General features: G+C 43.4%; 1 protein-coding gene across 4 annotated transcripts in view; it reads right to left on the bottom strand.

The window, feature by feature from the left end:
• TJP1 (tight junction protein 1) overlaps window positions 1-21,564 on the bottom strand; it is a 252,979-nt gene that overhangs the window by 58,147 nt on the left and 173,268 nt on the right. For all 4 annotated transcript variants that reach the window (XM_062204982.1, XM_062204983.1, XM_062204985.1 and 1 more), the window contains 2 exons: window positions 1,558-1,682; window positions 326-428 (listed from right to left, as the gene is read on the bottom strand). In XM_062204982.1, the coding sequence (XP_062060966.1) occupies window positions 326-428; window positions 1,558-1,682 (228 nt within the window). The remainder of the gene's footprint in view (window positions 1-325; window positions 429-1,557; window positions 1,683-21,564) is intronic.

Genomic DNA, 21,564 nt, shown 5'->3' with positions numbered 1-21,564 from the left:
AGAAGATCTCTCCTTCTGTCTTTCCCTTTCTCTCTGTTAACTCTTCTTTCAAATAAATAAAACAAAAAAAAATTTTTAAAGGTTACCATTCAACTACCCCCTTTCCTTTTTTTCAGCTAAAAAAAAAATCTTCTTGTCGGAACTTTGAGAAGATACAAATACCAGTAACAAAACACAAGTATTAAAAGAAACAGTTACTACTATTGTAGTTTCAGTTTTACAAGTAACTGTAGTTCCAGTTTTCACTTTTTTGATGGGAAAGGATGAATTCAAGCACCCAAAACATATCAACAAATAAACTGATTCCTTTATTAAAGATACTCACAATCTTTGCATTTTTCCCACTTTTCCTTAGTTGCTGAACAGCAAAGGCATGTTCAACGTTATCCATCGAAACCCCATTAACCATTGCAACTCGGTCATTTTCCCTAAAGGGAAAAACAAGTCATGAAAATAACATGTTAGACAAAAACATACATCTAATTTTGTGAAGACATACACAAGACGCACATTTAAAAAAAAAAAAAGTTTTGGGGACAGGTGTTTAGCCTAGTGGTTACGCTGCTGCTTGGAATACCCCTATCTCCTAACAGAGTACCTGGGTTTAAGTTCTAGCTCTGCTCCCCATTCCAGACTCCTGCTAACGTACAGCCCCGAGGACAACAGGCAATGTCTTAAGTACGTAAGTCTCTACTACCACAGATGAGAACTGGGTCAGGTTCTTGGCTTCTAGCTTTGGTCTCACTTAGCCCCCCCACTACTGAAGACACCTGGAGTGTGGATCAGTAGATTAGAGCATGCTCCCAATGTCTGCTGGCCTCTGTTTCTCAACTTAATTATTTTAAAATTCCAGTTATAAGCTAATTGATCTGCTTGTCTCTAGAACAATGATAAAATAATGCCAAACTACTTCTTTTCAGATCTCTCAAGACTATTTTCTTTTAACTATTTAATACAATGCCTCCCCCAAAGAACTGAACAGGTACCATGAGAGACAAAATGATTTTGGGTCATACTCTATGAGGGCATTACATGATGCTAAGTCATATAGCTGGAAAATGTTATTCTCTTTTAAAAGGCTTTCCCCTCTCAATTTTCTTTAAAGCCTTCTAGGTCCCGTTTTTTTTCCTACTATATCATTTGCTTCTATCTTGCTAATCTCATTACCAAAAAGAGGCAAGACATGTGATCAGAAGTTGTTGAGGATTACATTCTAACTAAAATTAAAACACAATTTTCCCACTATTTTCATGTTTACATTTGCCTCTATTTAAAGTAAGTGATGCTAATTCTCAATTTATGATTAAGTCTTCCTTCTTAAGTACAAGCTTAGGTTGATTTAAGAAAAAAAATTAGACAAACTGTGGTGCAGGTGGCCTGTGAATACAAAGCAATCAAGAAATCAGCAGGCCAGTAACTGAGTACAGAAGTGGCACCTGCCACACAGGAACCCCAGAGGAGAAAAGACACTTACTGTACCCCACCCCACCCTGCCTGTCTGTAACACTGCCTTTCAAATAAATAAATAACATTAAAAAAAAAAAAAAAGACACTTACTGTAGCTGCCCCTCGGCTGGTCCTCCCTTCAGCACATCAGAAATTACTATGGAGGTCTCTCCACTCTGAAAATGAGGGTTATCTCTTCCACCCGATATTGCAATTCCAAATCCAAATCCAGGAGCCTAAAGTAAAAGTGATGGTAAAATAGTGCTCTTAAGGACAACACTGACTATTCATTACACCATAGTTTACAATCTAGGAAAGTTACAAACGTATATCTGCGATCCACATTCATCTGCTTGTATGCCTACTCACGTTTGTATGCCTAACTTTAGACTCCTCTGTCATTGGCAGTGTCTACTGTGATCACCAACATTGGTAACTGATTTTAAAAAATGAGACGTAACCGCATATATACCATTTCTCACTTCATGTAAAAGTATCTAGAGCTTTGAAAATCAAGCAGCAGTTATTTCAATTTTCTTCAACTTCTCTAAAAATCTCTGTAGACCTAACACACTATAACGCTGAGTGTGCCTTGTATACAGAAGGTACACATTAGTCAAACAACCATTTTAAAGCTAATTGTATTTCTTACTGAAATAAATTATAATAAGCAAAAAATCTTTACCATAATGCCTAAGGACAGTCTAGTACAGAAAAAAACTCCAAATATTCCAATAGTATTAAAAACTATCTAATCTTGGGGCCGGCGTCATGGTTCACTTGGTTGATCCTCCACCCGTGGTGCCGGCATCCCACATGGGTGCCGAGTTCTGGTCCCAGTTGCTCCTCTTCCGATCCAGATCTCTGCTGTGGCCCGGGTGGGCAGTGGAGGATGGCCTAGGTCCTTGGCCCCTGCACCCGTGTGGGAGACAAGGAGGAAGCACCTGGCTCCTGGCTTTGGATCGGCATAGCTCCGGCCGTGGCGGCCAGTTGGGGGGTGAACCGATGGAGGGAAGACCTTTCTCTCTCTCTCTCACTGTCTAACTCTATTTGCCAAATAAAAAAACAAACAAACAAAAAACTATCTAATCTCAAAGAAATCCACTCCATTCCCTAGAAAGGAAACAACATGTATGTTCTTGGGGCTCCAGAATCACCAAACCAGAGGAGTGTATTTTGGCATAAAGTTGTACTATATTCATACAGTGTACAATCCAAACCACCTCAGAGAAAAATACCTCTCTCCTCACCTTCCTGTCCATCCCAGAGGAGACCATGTCTACCATGAACAGGGCATGCCATGGCCTTCCTCTCCTCCCCAAAGACTACTGAAGAGGAAGAGGAGAAAAACCCCAACTCTCCTCAAAACACTATTAACTTCACTGCTGGATACATGCGCAAGGAAAACGCAAGCAAAGATCCACAACACAAACATACACAGCAGTCAAAAGGGGAACAATACAAATGGCTATCAATGGATGGACAAAAGTGGCAAATCCATGCAACGGAGTACCATGTCCATGTAATGTATACAGCATTTCAGAAAACTGGGTGAAAAAGGGAGTTATAAGGCAACTTTATTTTGATTAAAAAAATTTTTGAAAATCCTAACAATTTTTCATAATACACATTTTCCACAAACTTTTTGAAGACTGCTCTTTGGTTCTTAAATCTCTTCCGATGAGACTGATGGTGATATTCACGTGATTTTTTAAATATTGTATGTGAAATATGTCATCATTTGAAAGATCTGTATTACTAAGGGAACTTATCATTTTCCAAAACTCTAAGGGATATTGTTATAAAAACAAGCATGGATAAAATACCCATTCCATGTACAAAATAGGCCAATGAATATTCACATACCAATACAAGAAGTTCATTCATATAATTTTTTTTTAAGATTTATTTATGTATTTGAAAGTCAGAGTTACACAGAGAGAGGAAAGGCAGAGAGAGAGAGGTCTTCCATCCGATGGTTCACTCTCCAACTGGCCACAACGGCCGGAGCTGTGCCGGCTATCCGAAGCCAGTAGCCAGTAGCTTCCTCCAGGTCTCCCACACAGATGCAGGGGCCCAATACTTGGGCCACCTTCCACTGCTTTCCCAGGCCATAGTGGAGAGCTGGATCAGAAGTAGAGCAGCTGGGACTTGATATGGGACTTCATATGGGATGCTGGCACTTCAGGCCAGGGCGTTAACCCACTGCACCACAGCACTGGCCCCCATTCATATAGTTTTAAACTGTATATTGCAACTTTAATTATTTAGGAAACCAACTGTGAAGATTTTGATAAAAAATTGAACACATATTCATAACTACCTATAAATGTGACTAAAGTAACTTTCTTCCAATATGTATGAAGCTGCATTTTCTGTGTATTATAAAAAAAATTATAAGAGAACTTTCTACAATGCATTTTCCTGAACTATTTTTCCTTAGCAATAAACGACAGATTCTGTCAAAGGCTTCTTCAAGATAATCACAGAATTTTAAAATTTGTTAATAAAGTATAATATGAATTTCCTAGTATACTAATCTTGTATTCCTGGGATAACTCCCTTTATCACAGAGTATGTACGTGGTGTTGACCTCTGCTAGTTTGTATTTTGTTCTTTTGAACATATAGACATGAATGATGTCAGTCTATAATACTGGGGGGAGAGGTGCCTGTCTTTATTACACACAGTCATTACCAGGTCTCAATACCAGTATTATCCATACACTGCTAACGGGAATGAAACATGCTACAGTTCTTTAGGAGAGGACTTCGTAATACCTAACAAAACTATAAATCAACTATCTTTTGACACAACAAATCAATTTCTAGAAACATACCCTCAAGATACATACATCAACAATGTGAAAAACAAATGTACAAGGTTATCCACTGAAGACTATCATTCTAAATTATTAGAAAGACAAACACCCAAGGTAAAGTTTTATTCTCTTTGAAAGAGGTGTAAATTAATCTTTTACTCTATATTTTACAGTGTTCATTTGCATGCTGCTTGATAATTCCGTTACTTAAAAATGAGAAGCAACTATAATAAGACTAGACAAATGCCACAAACAGCAACTTCTAATAAGGAAAGATAAGAAAGAGAGATAAGAAGGGGCCGGCGCTGTGGCGTAGAGGGTAAAGCTGCCGCCTGCAGTGCCAGCATCCCATATGGTCACCAGTTCGAGTACTGGCTGCTCCAATTCCGATCCAGCTCTCTGCTGTGGCCTGGGAAAGCAGTAGAAAATGGCCCAAGTCCTTGGGCCCCTGCACCCACGTGGGAGACCCAGAGGAGGCTACTGGCTCCTGGCTTCAGATCGGCACAGCTCCAGCTGCTACAGCCAACTGGGGAGTGAACCAATGGATGGGAGACCTCGGTCTCTCTATCTCTCTCTCTCTGCCCTGCCTTCTCTCTGTGTAACTCTGATTTTCAAATAAAGAAAAGAAAAAGGAAGGGAGGGAGGGAGGGAGGGAAAAGCCAGTAAGAAGTCTTTAGGAGCGAGTAAGTATAGTTTGGCCCTACTGAGCCAGCACCTACAACTCAGACTAGACCACTGCACGCCACACAGGCATCCCTGGTGGGATGGGTAACTGATAGATCAGGGCTTGCTGTAGTTCATTTAATGACTACCAAGTCTGGAATTTCCTATCCTTACACACATAGCAATCACGTGGGGACAGTTTAAAAAACGCTTGCTGATATCCAAACCCTCAATCCCCATGAATGAAGTAAATATGGAGAAGAAAGCTGGCAGGCTTTGCTTTGTTTTCTTTTTTAAAGCCTCCATGTAGGGGCAGTACTGTGGCACAACAGGTTAAGCTACCGCCTACAGCTCCACTTCAGATCCAGTCCCTGCTAACCTGGAAAAGCAGCGGAGGATGGCCCAAGTCCTTGGGCCTCTGCACCCACAAGGGAGGCCCTGATGGAATCCTGGCTTCAGTCTGGTCCATCCCTGGCCATTGCAGCCATTTGACCAAGGTATCAATTCCAAAGGTTCAACTATTCAATACTTTCCCTTCCCTCTATCTTCACCAGCGCCTTATTTATTTAGCCACTGGTACACATACACACACATACACACACACTGCTCCACTGAACTATAATTTATCCTTCATTGTGTTGTCAGAATTCTCACTCTAAAATAAAGACTTAATCCAATAGGAATGTCCTTGGCATAGAATACCCGTAAATACAATTCTAACTTGCTCTCCAGGACCCCAGGGTCTTCGCTCTAAATCCACTTGACTACTGATCTCTGCTTACACACGTCTCACATTATCAAATCCATGCTTCTGCACCATCTCTTTGTCTAGGATTCCTTCAGAACCTCACCAATCTTGCAAGCTTCTGCTCATCTTTTAAAACCCACGTCCAATGTCATCTCACTCATAAAACTGTCCTTGCTCTTCATGCGCAGAAGTGGCACATGTTGTGTTCTCCCAGAGCACATGTACACAATTTGGCTGCTCAATGCACAGCACTAAGCAGCTTTGGTAAAGGAGGCTCCGTTTGGGAAGGATTCACATATTCATTTACCAACTCAACACAATCCTGTAAAGGAACTGACACATAGTAGTTTGTCAGGTTAGTAAGCTGAACTAAGTATTTGATTATTCAACTTAATTTTAATTTATTCCCCTTTCCAGAGCAATTTTTTTAAACTAACACTAATTGGAGCACCAAAAAAATCAGTAGTGACTGTAGCAAGCACCAGTGATTCTTCCTTAATTTCCAAATAAAAACAGGCAGAGCAACTACACAATGAACTAAAAATCTGCGAACAGCATTTACAACGCAGCCAGGGGATCAACGCTTTGCCATCAAAGTGCAAAATGCAAGCAGGTGAGAATAAACCATCAGCTATGAGACTCTGCACAGCGACATGGACACGCACACATGAGCAAACCAAGCCAATTCTAAAAACTCAAAAACCGGGGCCGGCGCTGTGGCGCAGTAGGTTAAAGCCCTGGCCTGAAGCGCCAACATCCCATCTGGGCGCCATTTCAAGTCCTGGCTGCTCCACTTCCGATCCAGCTCTCTGCTATGGCCTGGGAAAGCAGTAGAAGATGGCCCAAGTCCCTGGGCCCCCTGCACCTGTGTGGGAGACCCGGAAGAATCTGCTGGCTACTGGCTTCGGATTGGCACAGCTCCGGCCCTTGTGGCCAACTGGGGAGTGAACCAGTGGATGGTAGACCTCTCTCTCTCTCTCTCTCTCTCTCTGCCTCTCCTCTCTTTGTGTAACTCTTTCAAATACATAAATAAATCTTTAAAAAAAATTTCAAAAACCCAGCAAAAGAAAACTATCAATATCAAACTCATTATAAAATTACTATAAAAAGATGAGTAGCAGATCCCTACAATGAAGCTGTGCTTAAAAAAAAAAAAGAGAGAGAGAGAGAGAGAAGCAAGAGGTTGGTATTGTGGCACAGTGGGTAAGCCTCTGCCTGTGATGCCCAGCATCACCTATCAGAGCGCGAACTAGAGTCCTGGCTGTCCCACTTTCAATCCAACTCCCTGCTAATGCCCTAGGAAAGCAGCAGATGGCCCAAGGACTTGCGCCCCTGCCACCCACGGGAGACTCAAATGGAGTTCCAGGCTTCTGGTTTCACCCTGGCCCATCCCTAGCCATTGTAGTCATTTAGGGAATGAACCAGTGGACAAAGATCTGTCTCTCCCTCTCTGAAATCCTTCAAATAAATAAAATAAATCTTAAAAAAAGGGGGTGGGGACCTCTTACTATCAGACAATAGACTAATTAGCATTAAGAAAATGATATGACAGGGAGAAATGTAAATAAGAATTACTAAAACTCAAAAGTGAGGTGATGGGATTGAAACACAAACCAGAAATCTTAAAGTGACAGATAAGAGAAACACAAGACCAAATATATAATGCCTTATGAGAAATACAGAATAAAAAGGGAAAACATTTTGAAACCAAAAAGAATGATCAAAGAGATATTTTTAAAAAAGATTTGAGGGACTGGTGCTGTGCCATAATAGGTTAAGCCTCCGCCTGTGGTGCCAACATCCCATATGGGCACCAGTTGTGTCCTGACTGCTCTACTGCTGATCTCTCTATTAGGGCCTGGGAAAGCACTGGAGCTTGGGCCCCTGCACCTGTGTGGGAGAACTGGAAAAAGCTCCTGGCTGCAGATCAGCCCAGCTCCAGCCTTTGCAGCCATTTAGGGAGTGAAACAGCTGAGGGAAGACCTCTCTTGCTCTCTCTCCCTCTATCAGTAATTCTGCCTCTCAAACAAATTAAAAAACAAATTATAAACCTTGAAGACAGGCAATAGACATACAACATATGGTCAGCGGGAGTCCCTAAGGAACCAAACTAAAATAAAGGAACAGAATAGTAAAAAACTACCATAAAAAGAACTTTCCTCATATGTAAAATCATTTATTTTTATTTGAGGGGCAAAAAGAGAAGAGGAGGTAGGTAGAAAGATAGCGCCCATTTACTGGTTAACTCCCCAGATGCCTGCCACAGCTACGTCTGGGGCAGGTTAAAGCCAGGTCTCCCATGTGGGTGGGCAGGGACCCAAGTGCTTAAGCCATCACTTACTGCCTAGTAGAATGCGCTACTGGAATCAGCACTCCGATATATGGGATGCAGGTATATCTCAAGAAACATCTTAACCACTGAGCCAAATGTCTGCTCCTATTTTAAAAAAAAAAATTTTAAAGATTTATTTATTTATTTGAAAGGCAGTGCAACAGAGACAGGGACAAGCAGAGACAGAGGTCTTCCATCTGCTGGTTCACTCCCCAAAAGGCCCCAACGGCCAGAGTTGGGCCAATCTGAAGCCAAGAGCCTGGAGCTTCCTTCAGGTCTCCCATACAGGTGAGGGGCCCAAGCACTCAGGCCATTTTCTACTGCTTTCCCAGGCCACAGCAGAGAGCTGGATCAGAAGTGGAGCAGCTGAGACTCAAAGCAGTGCCCATATGGGATGCCAGCCCTGCAGGTGGTGGCTTTACTGGCTATGACACAGGGCCAGCCCCTAAAAAAATTTTAAACTACATACTTGAAGACTACATATCACTGCAGATATCTGGGAGTTAAGTAAGAATATTTACCCAGAGGGGCTAACATCAATATAATCTTACCAGATTTTAATAAGAAACAGTGAGCAAAGGATTTCATGTCCAATAAAACTGATCTTCAGGTAGAAAGAGCCCAAGCACAGACACCCAAGTCAACATTCAAAAATACTGACTCCGGCCGGCACCGTGGCTTAATAGGCTAATCCTCTGCCTTGCGGCGCCGGCACACCGCGTTCTAGTCCCGGTTGGGGTGCCGGATTCTATCCCGGTTGCCCCCCTTCCAGGCCAGCTCTCTGCTATGGCCTGGGAAGGCAGTGGAGGATGGCCCAAGTGCTTGGGCCCTGCACCCGCATGGGAGACCAGGAGAAGCACCTGGCTCCAGATCAGCACGATGCGCCAGCCGCAGCGGCCATTGGAGGGTGAACCAGCAGCAAAAAGGAAGACCTTTCTCTCTGTCTCTCTCTCTCACTATCCACTCTGCCTATCAAAAAAAAAAAAAAAAAAAAAAAAAAACAACAAACCTGACTCCATGACTCCTTTCTGGGAGCAGTTATTTGGTCTAGCAGTTAGGATGCCACAAGCATGCCTATGTTCCATATTAGACTACCTACGTTTGATTTCTGGTCCTGGCTGCTTTTTCCAATTCCAGCTTCCTGCTAATGCAGACCTTGTGAGACTTACGTAATTGGGTTGCTACCACACATGTGGGAAAACCTGGATTCACTTACTGGTTTCAGCTGGCACCAGCCCTTGGGAACATTTGGGGTCTGGACTAGCAAGTGTGAGCATCTGTGCGCTCACTTGTTCTCTCAAAAAAAAAAAAAAAGTTTCCTCCCTTAAAAATAACTTCTGACAGGGGCCAGCACTGTGGCACAGCGGGTTAACGCCCTGGCCTGAAGCACCGGCATCCCATATGGGCCCTGGTTCTAGCCCCAGCTGCTCCACTTCCGATCCAGCTCTCCGCTATGGCCTGGGAAAGCAGTGGAGGATGGCCCAGGTTCTTGGGCCCCTGCACCCATGTGGGAGACCTGGAGGAAGCTCCTGGCTCCTGGCTTCAGATGGGCGCAGCTCCAGCCGCTGCAGCCAATTGGGGAGTGAACCAGCAGATAGAAGACCTCTCTCTTTCTCTGCCTCTTCTCTAACTCTGCCTTTCAAAGAAGTAAATAAATCTTAAAAAAAAATAATATTATTATTCTGAGGCGCTCATATGCTCTTTATTAGACTTTTACTAAGACTTCCCCCTGGATTTTCAAAAGAAATGAAAATACACTATTTTTTCTTATATGTTTAAGACATAAATTTTCTATGTCTGTTACAATATAGCTCATATTTTAAATGTTTGCATGAGAAAATGTCCGAGACAGTGTTTAGTTTTTGGAAACTGGAGAAAGAACTATCAAAAGAATTTTACTTTCACCATATTTCAATCTTTTGATATAAGCAGCCATAAGCAGCAATAATTTATGTGTTTGTCTCTGCATAGTAGGGAAACTGAATTTATGTTAGCACTGGTACAGAAAGGGCCTGGAGTCTTTTATTTGTCTAGTTGTACTGGGTACCAGCTGTGCCCAGCCCCTAAGTATAGTTAGGAATGCTTCTGCACTGCATAGTTTTAACAGAGACCCGATGGGCTACAAAGGCAAGCTACTTATTATTTGGCCTTTTACAGAAAAGGTTTGCACACCCATGTATTAAAACATTTCTTGATTACCACCCCCCAAAAAAAAGAAAAAGAGAAAAAAGTTCCTGCAATCTGATTCCATTGCAGAAATAACTGATTAATCTCCTCTTTGAAGATTCTTCTGTTTCTATCAAACATGCCCAGTTGTCTACTTCACGACTCCCCTTGTTGCCTATTTTCCCACTGTTCAACACCAAACTTGTACAGTGTACTTAACTCTAACTTTCCCTACCAACTCGAGTCCTACTGCCCCTCTTCTTCCAAACAACCCTGAAGATCTGATGGCACCTATTCCAACTGTCTGTTTTCACAGTGGCTGGGGGAACCACAGAATTTCCAAACCAAATGGATCTGCAAGCAATGAGCTGATCCAAATGAAATCTGAAGGCCTGGGTCCTTGTGTCTAATTATGATCTTATGTAAGATCTCCATACATTTGAGTTCCTTCATCTCAATGAGAATGGGACTTGACCAATTCTAATAATACTACAAAGTCTATGAGGTCCCAGGAGAGTTAAAAGACCTGTTCAACATTAGAGGTAAACCCAAACTATATTAGAAGTCACATGATCCACCTCCCACACAATTTCTGTCTTATCATGGTGCTTCTCAAAATGTTGCTTAAATCTTTTATGGTTGGCATTTTTTTTCTTAAGATTTATTTTATTCATTTGAAAAACAAGAGTTACAGAGAGAGGTAGAGACAGAGAGAGAGAGAGGTCTTCCAGCCGATGGTTCACATCCCAGATGGTTGCAACAGCCAGAGCTGAGTCAATCTGAAGCCAGAAGCCAGGAGCTTCTTGTGGGTTTCCCACATGGGTATAGGAGCCCACAGAGTTGGGCCTCCTTCACTGCTTTCCCAGGCGCATTAGCAGGGAGCTGAATGGAAAGTGGAGCAGCTGGGACTCAAAGTGTTGCCCATATGGGATGCCGGCACTGCAGGCTGGAGCTTTACCCCTCTGTGCCACAGCCCTGGCCCCAGATTCTTTTTTTTTTTTTTTTTTTTAAGATTTTATTTATTTATTTGAGAGACAGAGTTACAAATAGTGAGAGAGAGAGAGAAAGAGAGAAAGTCTTCCTTCCATTGGTTCACTCCCCAAATGGCCGCAACAGCCAGAGCTGTGCTGACAGCAGAGAGCTGGACGGGAAGAGGAGCAGCCGGGACTAGAATCGGTGCCCAGATGAGATGCTGGCGCAGCAGGCGGAGGATTAACCTACGGGCGCCACTGCGCCGGCCCTACCAGATTGTTTCTTTTAAAAAGGAATTTATTAATACGTTAGATCCTCAGAGTCACAGAAGTGCACGATAATTACCACAACACAATTCTCACGTTAATGTGACATTAATACAAAGAAAACAGAATCAATGTAGTTCACAGACACAATTCTAAGAATATTTTTTTAAGACTTATTTATTTATTTGAAAGGCAGAGTTACAGAGAGAGGGAGGATGAGAGATCTTCCATCTAATGGTTACTCCTCAAACGGTTGCAATAGTTAGACTTAGGCCGATCCAAAGCCAGCAGCTTTTGCTGATCTCCCATGTGGGTACAGAGAAGCCCTTGGGCCATCTTCTGCTGTTTTCCCAGGTGCATTAGCAGGGAGCTGGATTGGAAGTGAAGCAACTAGGACTTGAACTGGTACCCATATGGGAGGTCGGCGCCACAGGTGGCAGCTTTACCCGCTAAGCCACAAGTGCCAGCCAAGATGCTTTTTTTTTTCAACCTTTTTTTTTTTTTTTTTTTTTTTGACAGGCAGAGTGGACAGTGAGAGAGAGAGATAGAGAGAAAGGTCTTCCTTTGCCGTTGGTTCACCCTCCAATGGCCGCCGCGGTAGGCGCGCTGCGGCCGGCGCACTGCGCTGATCCGATGGCAGGAGCCAGGTGCTTCTCCTGGTCTCCCATGGGGTGCAGGGCCCAAGCACTTGGGCCATCCTCCACTGCACTCCCTGGCCACAGCAGAGAGCTGGCCTGGAAGAGGGGCATCCGGGACAGGACCGGTGCCCCAACCGGGACTAGAACCCGGTGTGCCGGCGCCGCAAGGCGGAGGATTAGCCTAGTGAGCCGCGGCGCCGGCTCTCAACCTGTGTTTTTAAACAGTTCTTTGACTCCTTGAGTTATGTCCCCAATTACTGTGACTCCCTTTCAGTTCTGGCTCCCAAGCTCTACTTTCCATTGCTCATTCGTATTTCATTTTCCGTTCTAGCTTCTATAAGACAAATGCCATTCTCCAAAACTGTCATTTTCTCTACCAAGTTAGACTCATAACTAATGCTCTAAACTTAAAAAACAAACTTTGGCACTGGTCTTACCAAATTTCCTACTTTTCGTTTTATTAAATTTATTACATATATAGTCACCTTCACATAGTCCATGTGATAGAATTACAGGAGTTCTAAATTTAAGAAATTATATTTGGGGGCTGGCATCATGGTGTAGCTTGTAAAAGCCACCACCTGCAACACCAGCATCCTATATGGGAGCTGGTTCAAGCACCGGCTATTCCACTTCAATCCAACTCCCTGCTAATGGGTCTGGAAAAGCAGCTGAGTATCACCCAACTCCTCAGGCCCCCACACCCATGTGGGAGATCCTGAAGAAGCTCCTGGCTCCTGACCTTGGTCTGGCCCAGCCCTGGCCATTAGTGGAGTGAACCAGTGGATGGAAGATTCTCTCTCCTTCTCTCCCCTTCACTTCCTCCCTCTCTGTAAACCTGCCTTTTGAATAAAAATCAATCTTATAAAAAAGAAATTATATTCCATGAACTTTTCAATATCTTACCTATTTGAAAGGCAAAGATAGAAAGAGAAGGAGAGAGAATGAGAGATCTTCCATCCACCGGTTCACTCCACAAATGGCCACAATGGCCAGGCTGGGTCAGGCCCAGGTTGGGACTCCCATGTGGGTGGGCCATCTTCTGCTGCTTTCCCAGGCACATTAGCAGGAAGCTGGATCAGAAGCAGAGCAGTTGGGACTCAAACCAGCGCCCAAACAGGATGCAGGTGGAGGCTTAGTCCCCTGTGTCACAGCACTAGCCCCATATGAACATTTTTAAAATTTAAATCTAAACTTGACAAGTAAATAGAAAGAGAGCTGTATGAGAAGCCCAAACTTGGGCCCAAGTTCCAGCTGTTATTTAAGGATGGTTCACCAGACCTAAGACTTCATTTCCTCATTACAGTTACTAACACCCAATTCTCAGACAAACCAAACAGAGGGTTTGAAATACTTAACGCACTCCATAAATGTAAACAACAGCCTTCCACCAGTCCAAACAAGCCTTCGGTATTAGCTTGCTTTAACTTGCATTCACATCCCTTGCTTTAGTCTAAGTGCTAATCTTGTATCCATCAACACAATAGTTTAGAGCTGTTCTGCACAGTTAAGTAAGGGTCCTTCGTTCTCTCTTAACGGTTTTTTGGAGATATAATTCAAGCATCATAAAATCCAACCTTTAAAGTGTGTAACTCACTAATTTTTAGTCTATTTACTGTTGTGCAATGAATGTCGTTTTTTGTTTGTTTGTTTGTTTTTGTTTTTTTTTTTTGGACAGGCAGAGTGGATAGTGAGAGAGAGAGACAGAGAGAAAGGTCTTCCTTTTTGCTGCTGGTTCACCCTCCAATGGCTGCTGCGGCCGGCACATGTCGCTGATGCAAAGCCAGGAGCCAGGTGCTTCTCCTGGTCTCCCATGTGGGTGCAGGGCCCAAGCACTTGGGCCATCCTCCACTGCCTTCCCGGGCCATAGCAGAGAGCTGGCCTGGAAGAGGGGCAACCGGGATAGAACCCGGCGCCCCAACCGGGACTAGAACCCGGTGTGCCGGCGCCGCAAGGCGGAGGATTAGCCTGTTAAGCCACGGCGCCGGCCTCATGAATGTCGTATTTTATAAAAATTTCACCACTCTAAGTTTGATGAGGTTTAATTCATGTTTTCTCTTTTAGGGCATTGTGTTTTAACATCATACCCAACAGAACAGTGCCTGATCCAAGATTACCAAAATTAATTCCTGTGTTTTCTTGAGTTTTATAGTTCCAATTCTTACACATCTTTTATGATCCCTTCTAATTTTTGTGTAACATGTAAGGCAAGGGTCCAAATTATTTTTTTTTTAATGTAGCTAACCAACTGTTCTGCTCCCAAATATCAGAAACTTCTTTCCTGGGGCCAGCATTGTGGCTGGGTGGGACACCGACATTTCACACGAGCAATGGCTCACCTCTAGGCTGCTCCACTTGTGATCCAACTCCCTGTTAATATACCAGGGAAGGTAACAAAAGATGGCCCAAGTGCTCTGACTCCTACTACCCATATAGGAGACACAGATGGAGTTCCGGGCTCCTGGCTTTTGCCCAGTCCAGCCCCAACCCCAGCCATTAGAGCCATCTGGGGAGACAACCAGCTGATGGAAGATCTCTCTTTCCATGTCTGTCACTGTCTCTAACTCTGCCTTTCAAATAAATATTTAAAAAACAAAACAAAAAAGACATGTTTCCCTCACTGCATTGTCTTAGCACCCTTGTCTCAAGTACCTCTTACTCAATCACCTCCCTGCTGAAACACCAGCTTACTCTAAATTATTTCCTGACTAGTTTCCCTGCTTTTGGTATACTTTTACCATAACTATGTTAGCATACAAATATCATTTAATTTTTTACATAACCCCATCTTAGAAAATGAAGAAGATACCCAATTCATTCCTGAGAATTTCCTTCTTTTCTCAAAGTATTATAAAATACATGCCTTTGTGGGGGCCAGCTTTGTGGTGCAGTAGATTAAGTCAACTGCCTACGATGCTGGCATCCCATATCAGAGCCCTGGTTCAAGTTCCAGCTGCTCCACTTTTGATCCATTTCCCTGCTAAGGTGCCTCGGAAAGCAATTAGCACCTACTTACTGGCTCAAGTACTTGGGCCCTGCACCCGTGTGGGGCCTGGATGGAGTTCTGAGGGCCTGGCTTGGGTCCTTCCCAGGCCTGGCTGCTATGGACATCTGGCGAATGAATCAGCAGATGGAAGCTCTCTCTCTCTTCCTCTCTGCCACTCTACCTTTCAAATAAATAAATCTTAAAAAAAAAAAAAAAAAAAGAAAGAAAGAAAGAAAGAAAAAACAACACCCACCCCATTCATTTTCCAAGGAAGAACATCAAAAAAGTAAAGAGTGGCTATGATGCAGCAGAAGGAGCAGTACACAGGACCATCTTAAGCCACACCCCTACGCTTGCCATGACGACAGTGATCAGACACGTGACTACTGGGCACTTGGAATTCTTGGCTGAGATTGTAAAATGAGCATCAGTTTTGTAAGACGCAGTAGGATAAACAGCTATCTATTTAAAAATATTGATTATGGATGAAGTGATAATGTTTTGGATATAAGTTAAAGAACATACAAAAAAACTAATAAAGATGAGTTTTGCCTGTTTCATACAAAGATTTAAAAAGTTGAGCGTACATATGTGCTTCAAACTACACTGCTCCTGCACAGTGCTGCTGTCGACCTGAGTGATTTCACTGAACATGACTCAGGAATTACATTTACTGGACATACCTAGGCACCAAGCACCAAGGGAAATAAACTTGAGAAAGTGCTAACGCAGCAGGCGTAGGGCAAGACACCTACCTGAAGCCCGTCTCCTCTGCCACCGAGGCCCAGAACACATGAGAGACAAGGAATCGTCAACTGTGATTCTTGTTACAATTTCAGGGTCTGCCACAGGGCTTGGCATGCAGCAGAATACCAAAAAAATTACTCAGCCCTGAAGAATGAACTGGGTAAGATTCCTCTGAGAATGCAAATGAGAATGAGGCGTATCGTATGTTATTCTTGACAATAAAAATATTATTGTTCTAACCCAAAGGATATTTTTTTGTTTAAAAGTTACCTCCATATAATTACACCTTTCACAGAACTGTCAGCTGTCAAAGAATACAGCTTTGCCCTTATTCTGCAATACAGACGCTCCATGCTCCAGGGTACTGCCAAAAGAACAGAGCTTCGGGGTGGGCACGTGGCACAGTGCTGAGTGTCGCTGCTTGGGACACTCGGGCACCATATCAGTGTCTGGCCCGTGTTCTGCCCTGGGAGGCAGCAAATCACATCCAAAAATCGGGTCCCCCTCACCCAGGCAGGAGACCTGGGTGCAGCTCTGGATTCCTGGCTTTCACCTGGCCTAGCCCGGTTGTTGACAGGCAATTGGGGAGTGAACCAGAAGACAGAAGACCTCTCTCTCTCTCTCTCCTACCCTCAAATAAAAAATAAATATTTTAAAATAGAGCCCCCTTCACTTACTGCCTTTGCTAAAAGCCTCTTGTTCACCTCACAATGAAGAATCTTTCCTGTATCTCTTTATTTCACAGTTGATACCAGAGGCTGTGGTCCTTCATTTCAAATTGGAGCATTTAAAAAAAAAATGCCTATTAGGGGCTCTACCTCATCACTGCTGAATCAGCATTTCTGGTGGGCAGAGATGACCACGTTGATTCTTCTTTCTTTACAAATAACCTGGAGAGTCACTGCTTTACATCACTGGTCAAAAAACTAAGGCCCATAGGCCATTCTCAGCCATTTATCTTTTTTTTTTTCTTTTTTAAAAGATTTATTTATTTGAAAGGCAGTGCTGCAGAGAGAGAGAGAGAGAGAGAGAAATCTTTTCGCCACTGGTTCACTCTCCAAATGGCTCCAATAGCCAGAGCTGGACCAATCCGAAGCCAGGAGCCAGAGCTTCTTTCAGGTCTCGCACATGGATGTGGGGGCCCAAGCACTTGGGCCATCCTCTGCTGCTTTCCCAGGCACATCAGCAGGGAGCTGGATTGTAAGTGGAGCAGCTGGGACTTGAACCAGCGCCCATATGGGATGCTGGCACTGCAGCCAGTGACTTTACCTGCTAGGCCACAGCTTCGGCCCCACAGCTATCCAGTTTTGTACGTAAAGTTTTACTGAAACACAGGCACGTGCACCTGTTCACCCATGTGATGGCTGCTTCAAAGTACAACTGTGCATCTGTGACAGAGATTAATGGCCTACAAAACCTGAAATATTTATTGACTATCTTTACAGAAAAAGTTTGCTGATCCTGCTGCTCTAGAAGCCCAATTTTATTCTGGATCAACTCAGATTACCGAAAGGTCCAGATTTTTTTATTTTTTATTTTTATTTTTATTTTTTTTTTGTGACAGGCAGAGTGGACAATGAGAGAGAGAGAGAGACAGAGAGAAAGGTCTTCCTTTTTCCATTGGTTCACCCCCCAATGGCCACTGCGACCGGCACACCACACTGATCCGAAGCCAGGAGCCAGCTGCTTCTCCTGGTCTCCCATGCAGGTGCAGGGCCTAAGGACTTGGGCCATCCTCCACTGCCTTCCCGGGCCTGGAAGAGGGGCAACCAGGACAGAATCTGGTGCCCCGACCGGGACTAGAACCCGGTGTGCCGGTGCCACAGGTGGAGGATTAGCCTATTGCGCCGCAGTGCCGGCTAGGTCCAGATATTTGAAAGGTGTCTTCTGTAGCCTCAGAGAAAGTCAAGTGAATTTTGCTTTGGTGTGAGCCTTGGCATGGAAGGCTGTTTCCACACAGCATTCCTGCAGGGACGCTTCCCAAGGACACCATGGTCACAGCCTCTCTTTGCTGCAGGGATGCTAGCCAACAACACGGTGGTCACAGCCTCTCTTTGACTCGGGTGAGGCAATACAGCTGTGTTCCCGGCACAACCGTTTACTTATTTCAAACTGAATTATGAGCTGTGCATCTCTCTTAGCTCTGTATTTTCTGAAGAGTTTTGTCTGGGCTGGCAGCTCTTTCACAGCAAAAGGAAACTGAGGCACAGGAAGTGGCGCGGTGCAGCCTGTAGCCCACACTCATCACCTCAACAGGGCCTCCAGACGCCCGAGCACCACGTTCAGAAAATCCACTCCGCTTTCTCAGCTTTCAGGATCTTTCCCCGCTTTCTCTAAGCTGATGAGACACAGATATCCAGTAAACATTAAAAAACTTCAAAATGTTTGTGGAAAGGGGCCAGCGCTATGGCGCAGCGGGTAAAGCCGCCACCGCTTGCAGTGCCGCCATCTCACATGGGCACCGGTTCGAGTCCCAGCTGCTCCACTTTCGATCCAGCTCTCTGCTATGGCCTGGGAAAGCAGAAGATGACCCAAGTCCTTGGGCCCCTGCACCTGCATGGGAGACCTGGAGGAAGCTCCTGGCTCCTGGCTTCAGATCAGTGCAGCTCTGGCCATCATGGCCAACTGGGAAGTGAACCAGAGGATGAAAGACTTCTCTCTCTCTCTCTCCTCTCTGTCTCTCTCTCTCTCTGCCTCTCCTTCTCTCTCTGTGTAATTCTTTCAAGTAAAATAAATCTTAAAAAAAAAAAAAAGAAAAAAAAATACATAATTAGAAAGCATGAGTTATTTTGGTGCAATGGTTTTAAAACCTATGCATTTCCCATATAGTACTAAAAGAAAGGTTATGACCATAATATATTTAACAATTTAAATGAAAGAGACAAATACTTGAGAAGATCCAAACTACCAAAGGTACAAAAAGCAAAAACAATCCAGCAACCCAGAAAACACTAACAAGGAAGAAATTCATAACTGAAATAACCCTTATGTAAAGTTAAAGAAAATATAGTTGTAGTTAAAAGACTTCCCAGAGAGGCTGACACTGTAGCACAGAGGGTTAGACTGTTGCTTGCAAAACCAGCATGCCCTATCAGAGTGCCAGTTCAAGTCCTGGCTACTCTGCTTTCAATCCAGCTCCCTAATAATGAGCCTGGGAAAGCAGCAGATGATGGCCAAAGTACTACAGCCCGGCCACGCACATGAGAGATCAGGATGGAGTTCCTGGTTCCTGGCTTCAGCCTGGCCATTTGGGGAGTGCATTGGTGGACAGAAGAGCTCACTCTCTATCTTCTCTCTGCCTTTCAAATAAATAAATAAATAAATAAAAACAAAAAAACTCACTCTCCTGCAAAGAAAGCTGTAATCTCAGATGGCTCCTCTGGTGAATTCTACTAAACATCTATGGACAAAAACATGAAGTGTACACAAATTCCACCAGAAACCACAGAGGAAGCAATACTCTCCAACTCCTTGTTTTGAGGTTAGCAGTTTTCCCTTTATATTAAAAAACCAGATAAAAGCAATTTTTAAAAAATATTGACTACTATTCCTCATTAACATTGAAACAAATATCTTCACAAATCATGAACAAAACAAGCCAGCATTATACAAAATGGGTAATACATCACAATCAAGTAGACTTTTTATTAGGAATCTGTTCAACAATCGGGGGAAAAGACTCACATTTTTCACATTTTTGGGAAAATCCAAAAAACAACCCAAATCAATACTTGAAAAATGGGTGACAAAACTCAACATCCAGTCATGATGCAAAAAAGAAAAGAAAACCTCTCAGTAAACTAAGTTAAAGAAACTTCCTCAACCTAATAAATGGCAAATAGAAACAATTCCCAATATGATGAAGGCAGTCTACAAAGACATCATACTTAGTGAAAGATAGAATGCTTTCACCAACAATTAGAAGAAATAAAGCAAGTATTCCGTATTCCTGGTTGATAGCAACCTGGAAATCCTAGTGCAGGAAGGGAAGAAAACATAAAATAAATGGCATACAGATTTCAAAAGAAAAAAAAGTAAAACCACCTCCATTCCAGATGACATAGCAATCTACATATAAAAATTCCCAAGAAATCAACAAAAATGCTTCTAGAATTACTGCATTTCAGAAGGTCACAAGGTCATTATATAAAAAAAAATAGGGGTAGGCATTTGACCTAGAAGTTCAGATGCCTGTGTCTCATTATTGGAGTGTCTGGTTCCGGTCCTGGCTCTACTCCCAATTTTAATCTCCTGAGCACCCTGGGAGACGGCAGGTGACGGTTCAAATACTTGGGTCCCTGTTTCCTATGTGGGAGACCTGGAATGCACTGCCAGCTCCCAGCATCAGTGTGGATCAGCCCTGGTCACTGCATAAGGGAGTGAAGCAATGGATAGGTGCTCTCTCTCAAATTAAAAAAAATAAATAAATTCTTAAAAATCAATTGTCAGGGCTGGTTCTGTGGCTTAGTGGGTAAAGCCACCACCTGCAGTGTTGACATCCCATGTGGCCATTGGTTCTAGTCCCAGCTGCTCTATCTGCTATGGCCTGAAAAAGCAGTAGAAGATGACCCAAGTCCTTGGGCCCTTGCATCCATGTGGGAGACCCAGAAGAAGCTTCTGGCTCCAGGCTTCAGATGGACGCAGCTCTGGCTGATGCAGCCAACTGGGGAGTGAACCAGCAGATGGAAGACCTCTCTCTCTCTCTCTCTCTCTCTCTCTCTCTCTCTCCCCCTCCCTCCTTCCCCTCCCCCTCCCCCAGTCCCTCTCCTTCTCTGTGTAAATCTTTCAAATAAATAAATAAATCTTAAAAAAATCAATTGTATTTATATGCTAACAGTGAACAATCAAAAACTGTAATTAACAACAAGTTTATATCAGCACCAAGAAGCCTGAGATATTTAACTATAAGCCTAAAAACTGTGTGGAAGATCTGTATGTCAAAAACGCCAAACAGTGATGAAAGAAATCAAACAATGAGAAGATACACTCTACTCATAGTTTGGAAGACTCAACATTGTCAATTCTCAAACTGACCTATAGACTCTGTGTAATCCCAATGAAAATTCTAGAATATTTTTTGCTACAAATTAAGCTTATTCTAAGATTTATACAGAAAGGCAAATCAATGAGAACAGCCAAACAATTTTTTAAAAAAGAACAAGTTGGGCTGATTCACACTACTTGACTTCTACACTTGACACCACGCTACAGTAATCAAAGCAGAAGGAACTTGGAAAAAGGTGCATGTGTGGAACAACAGGGCAGACCAGCAGCCCAGAATCACAAACAGGGGGTCACTGGTGTCAGGGCGGCCCCTCACAAATACAGGGACACTGATGGCTGACACAGGCATAAAGGCAATTAAAGAGAAAGGATAATCTTTTCAACAAAACAATCGCTCAAAAATTAGACACCCATCAGAAAAAAATCCTGTCAGATCACACAGTACATAGAAAATGTAACGTTAATAGATACAAGAAACCACAGGGGAAAAAAAAAATTCTGACCTTGCACTTCACAAAGATTTCTCAGATACAAAATGAAAAGCATGATCAGTGAAAAAAATTAAAAATTGGACTTGTATCAACATTTTAAACTTATGTACTGTGAAAATACTACTGTGTGGCTCAACAGGCTAATCCTCCGCCTAGCGGCGCCAGCACATGAAGTTCTAGTCTTGGTCGGGGTGCCGGATTCTGTCCCGGTTGCCCCTCTTCCAGGCCAGCTCTCTGCTGTGGCCAGGGAGTGCAGTGGAGGATGGCCCAAGTGCTTGGGCCCT

This window comes from Lepus europaeus, chromosome 11 (genome assembly GCF_033115175.1).
Source record: "Lepus europaeus isolate LE1 chromosome 11, mLepTim1.pri, whole genome shotgun sequence".
NCBI lineage: Eukaryota > Metazoa > Chordata > Mammalia > Lagomorpha > Leporidae > Lepus > Lepus europaeus.
Note: the sequence above shows the minus strand (reverse complement) of the source record. Positions and strands in the feature narration are given on the sequence as shown.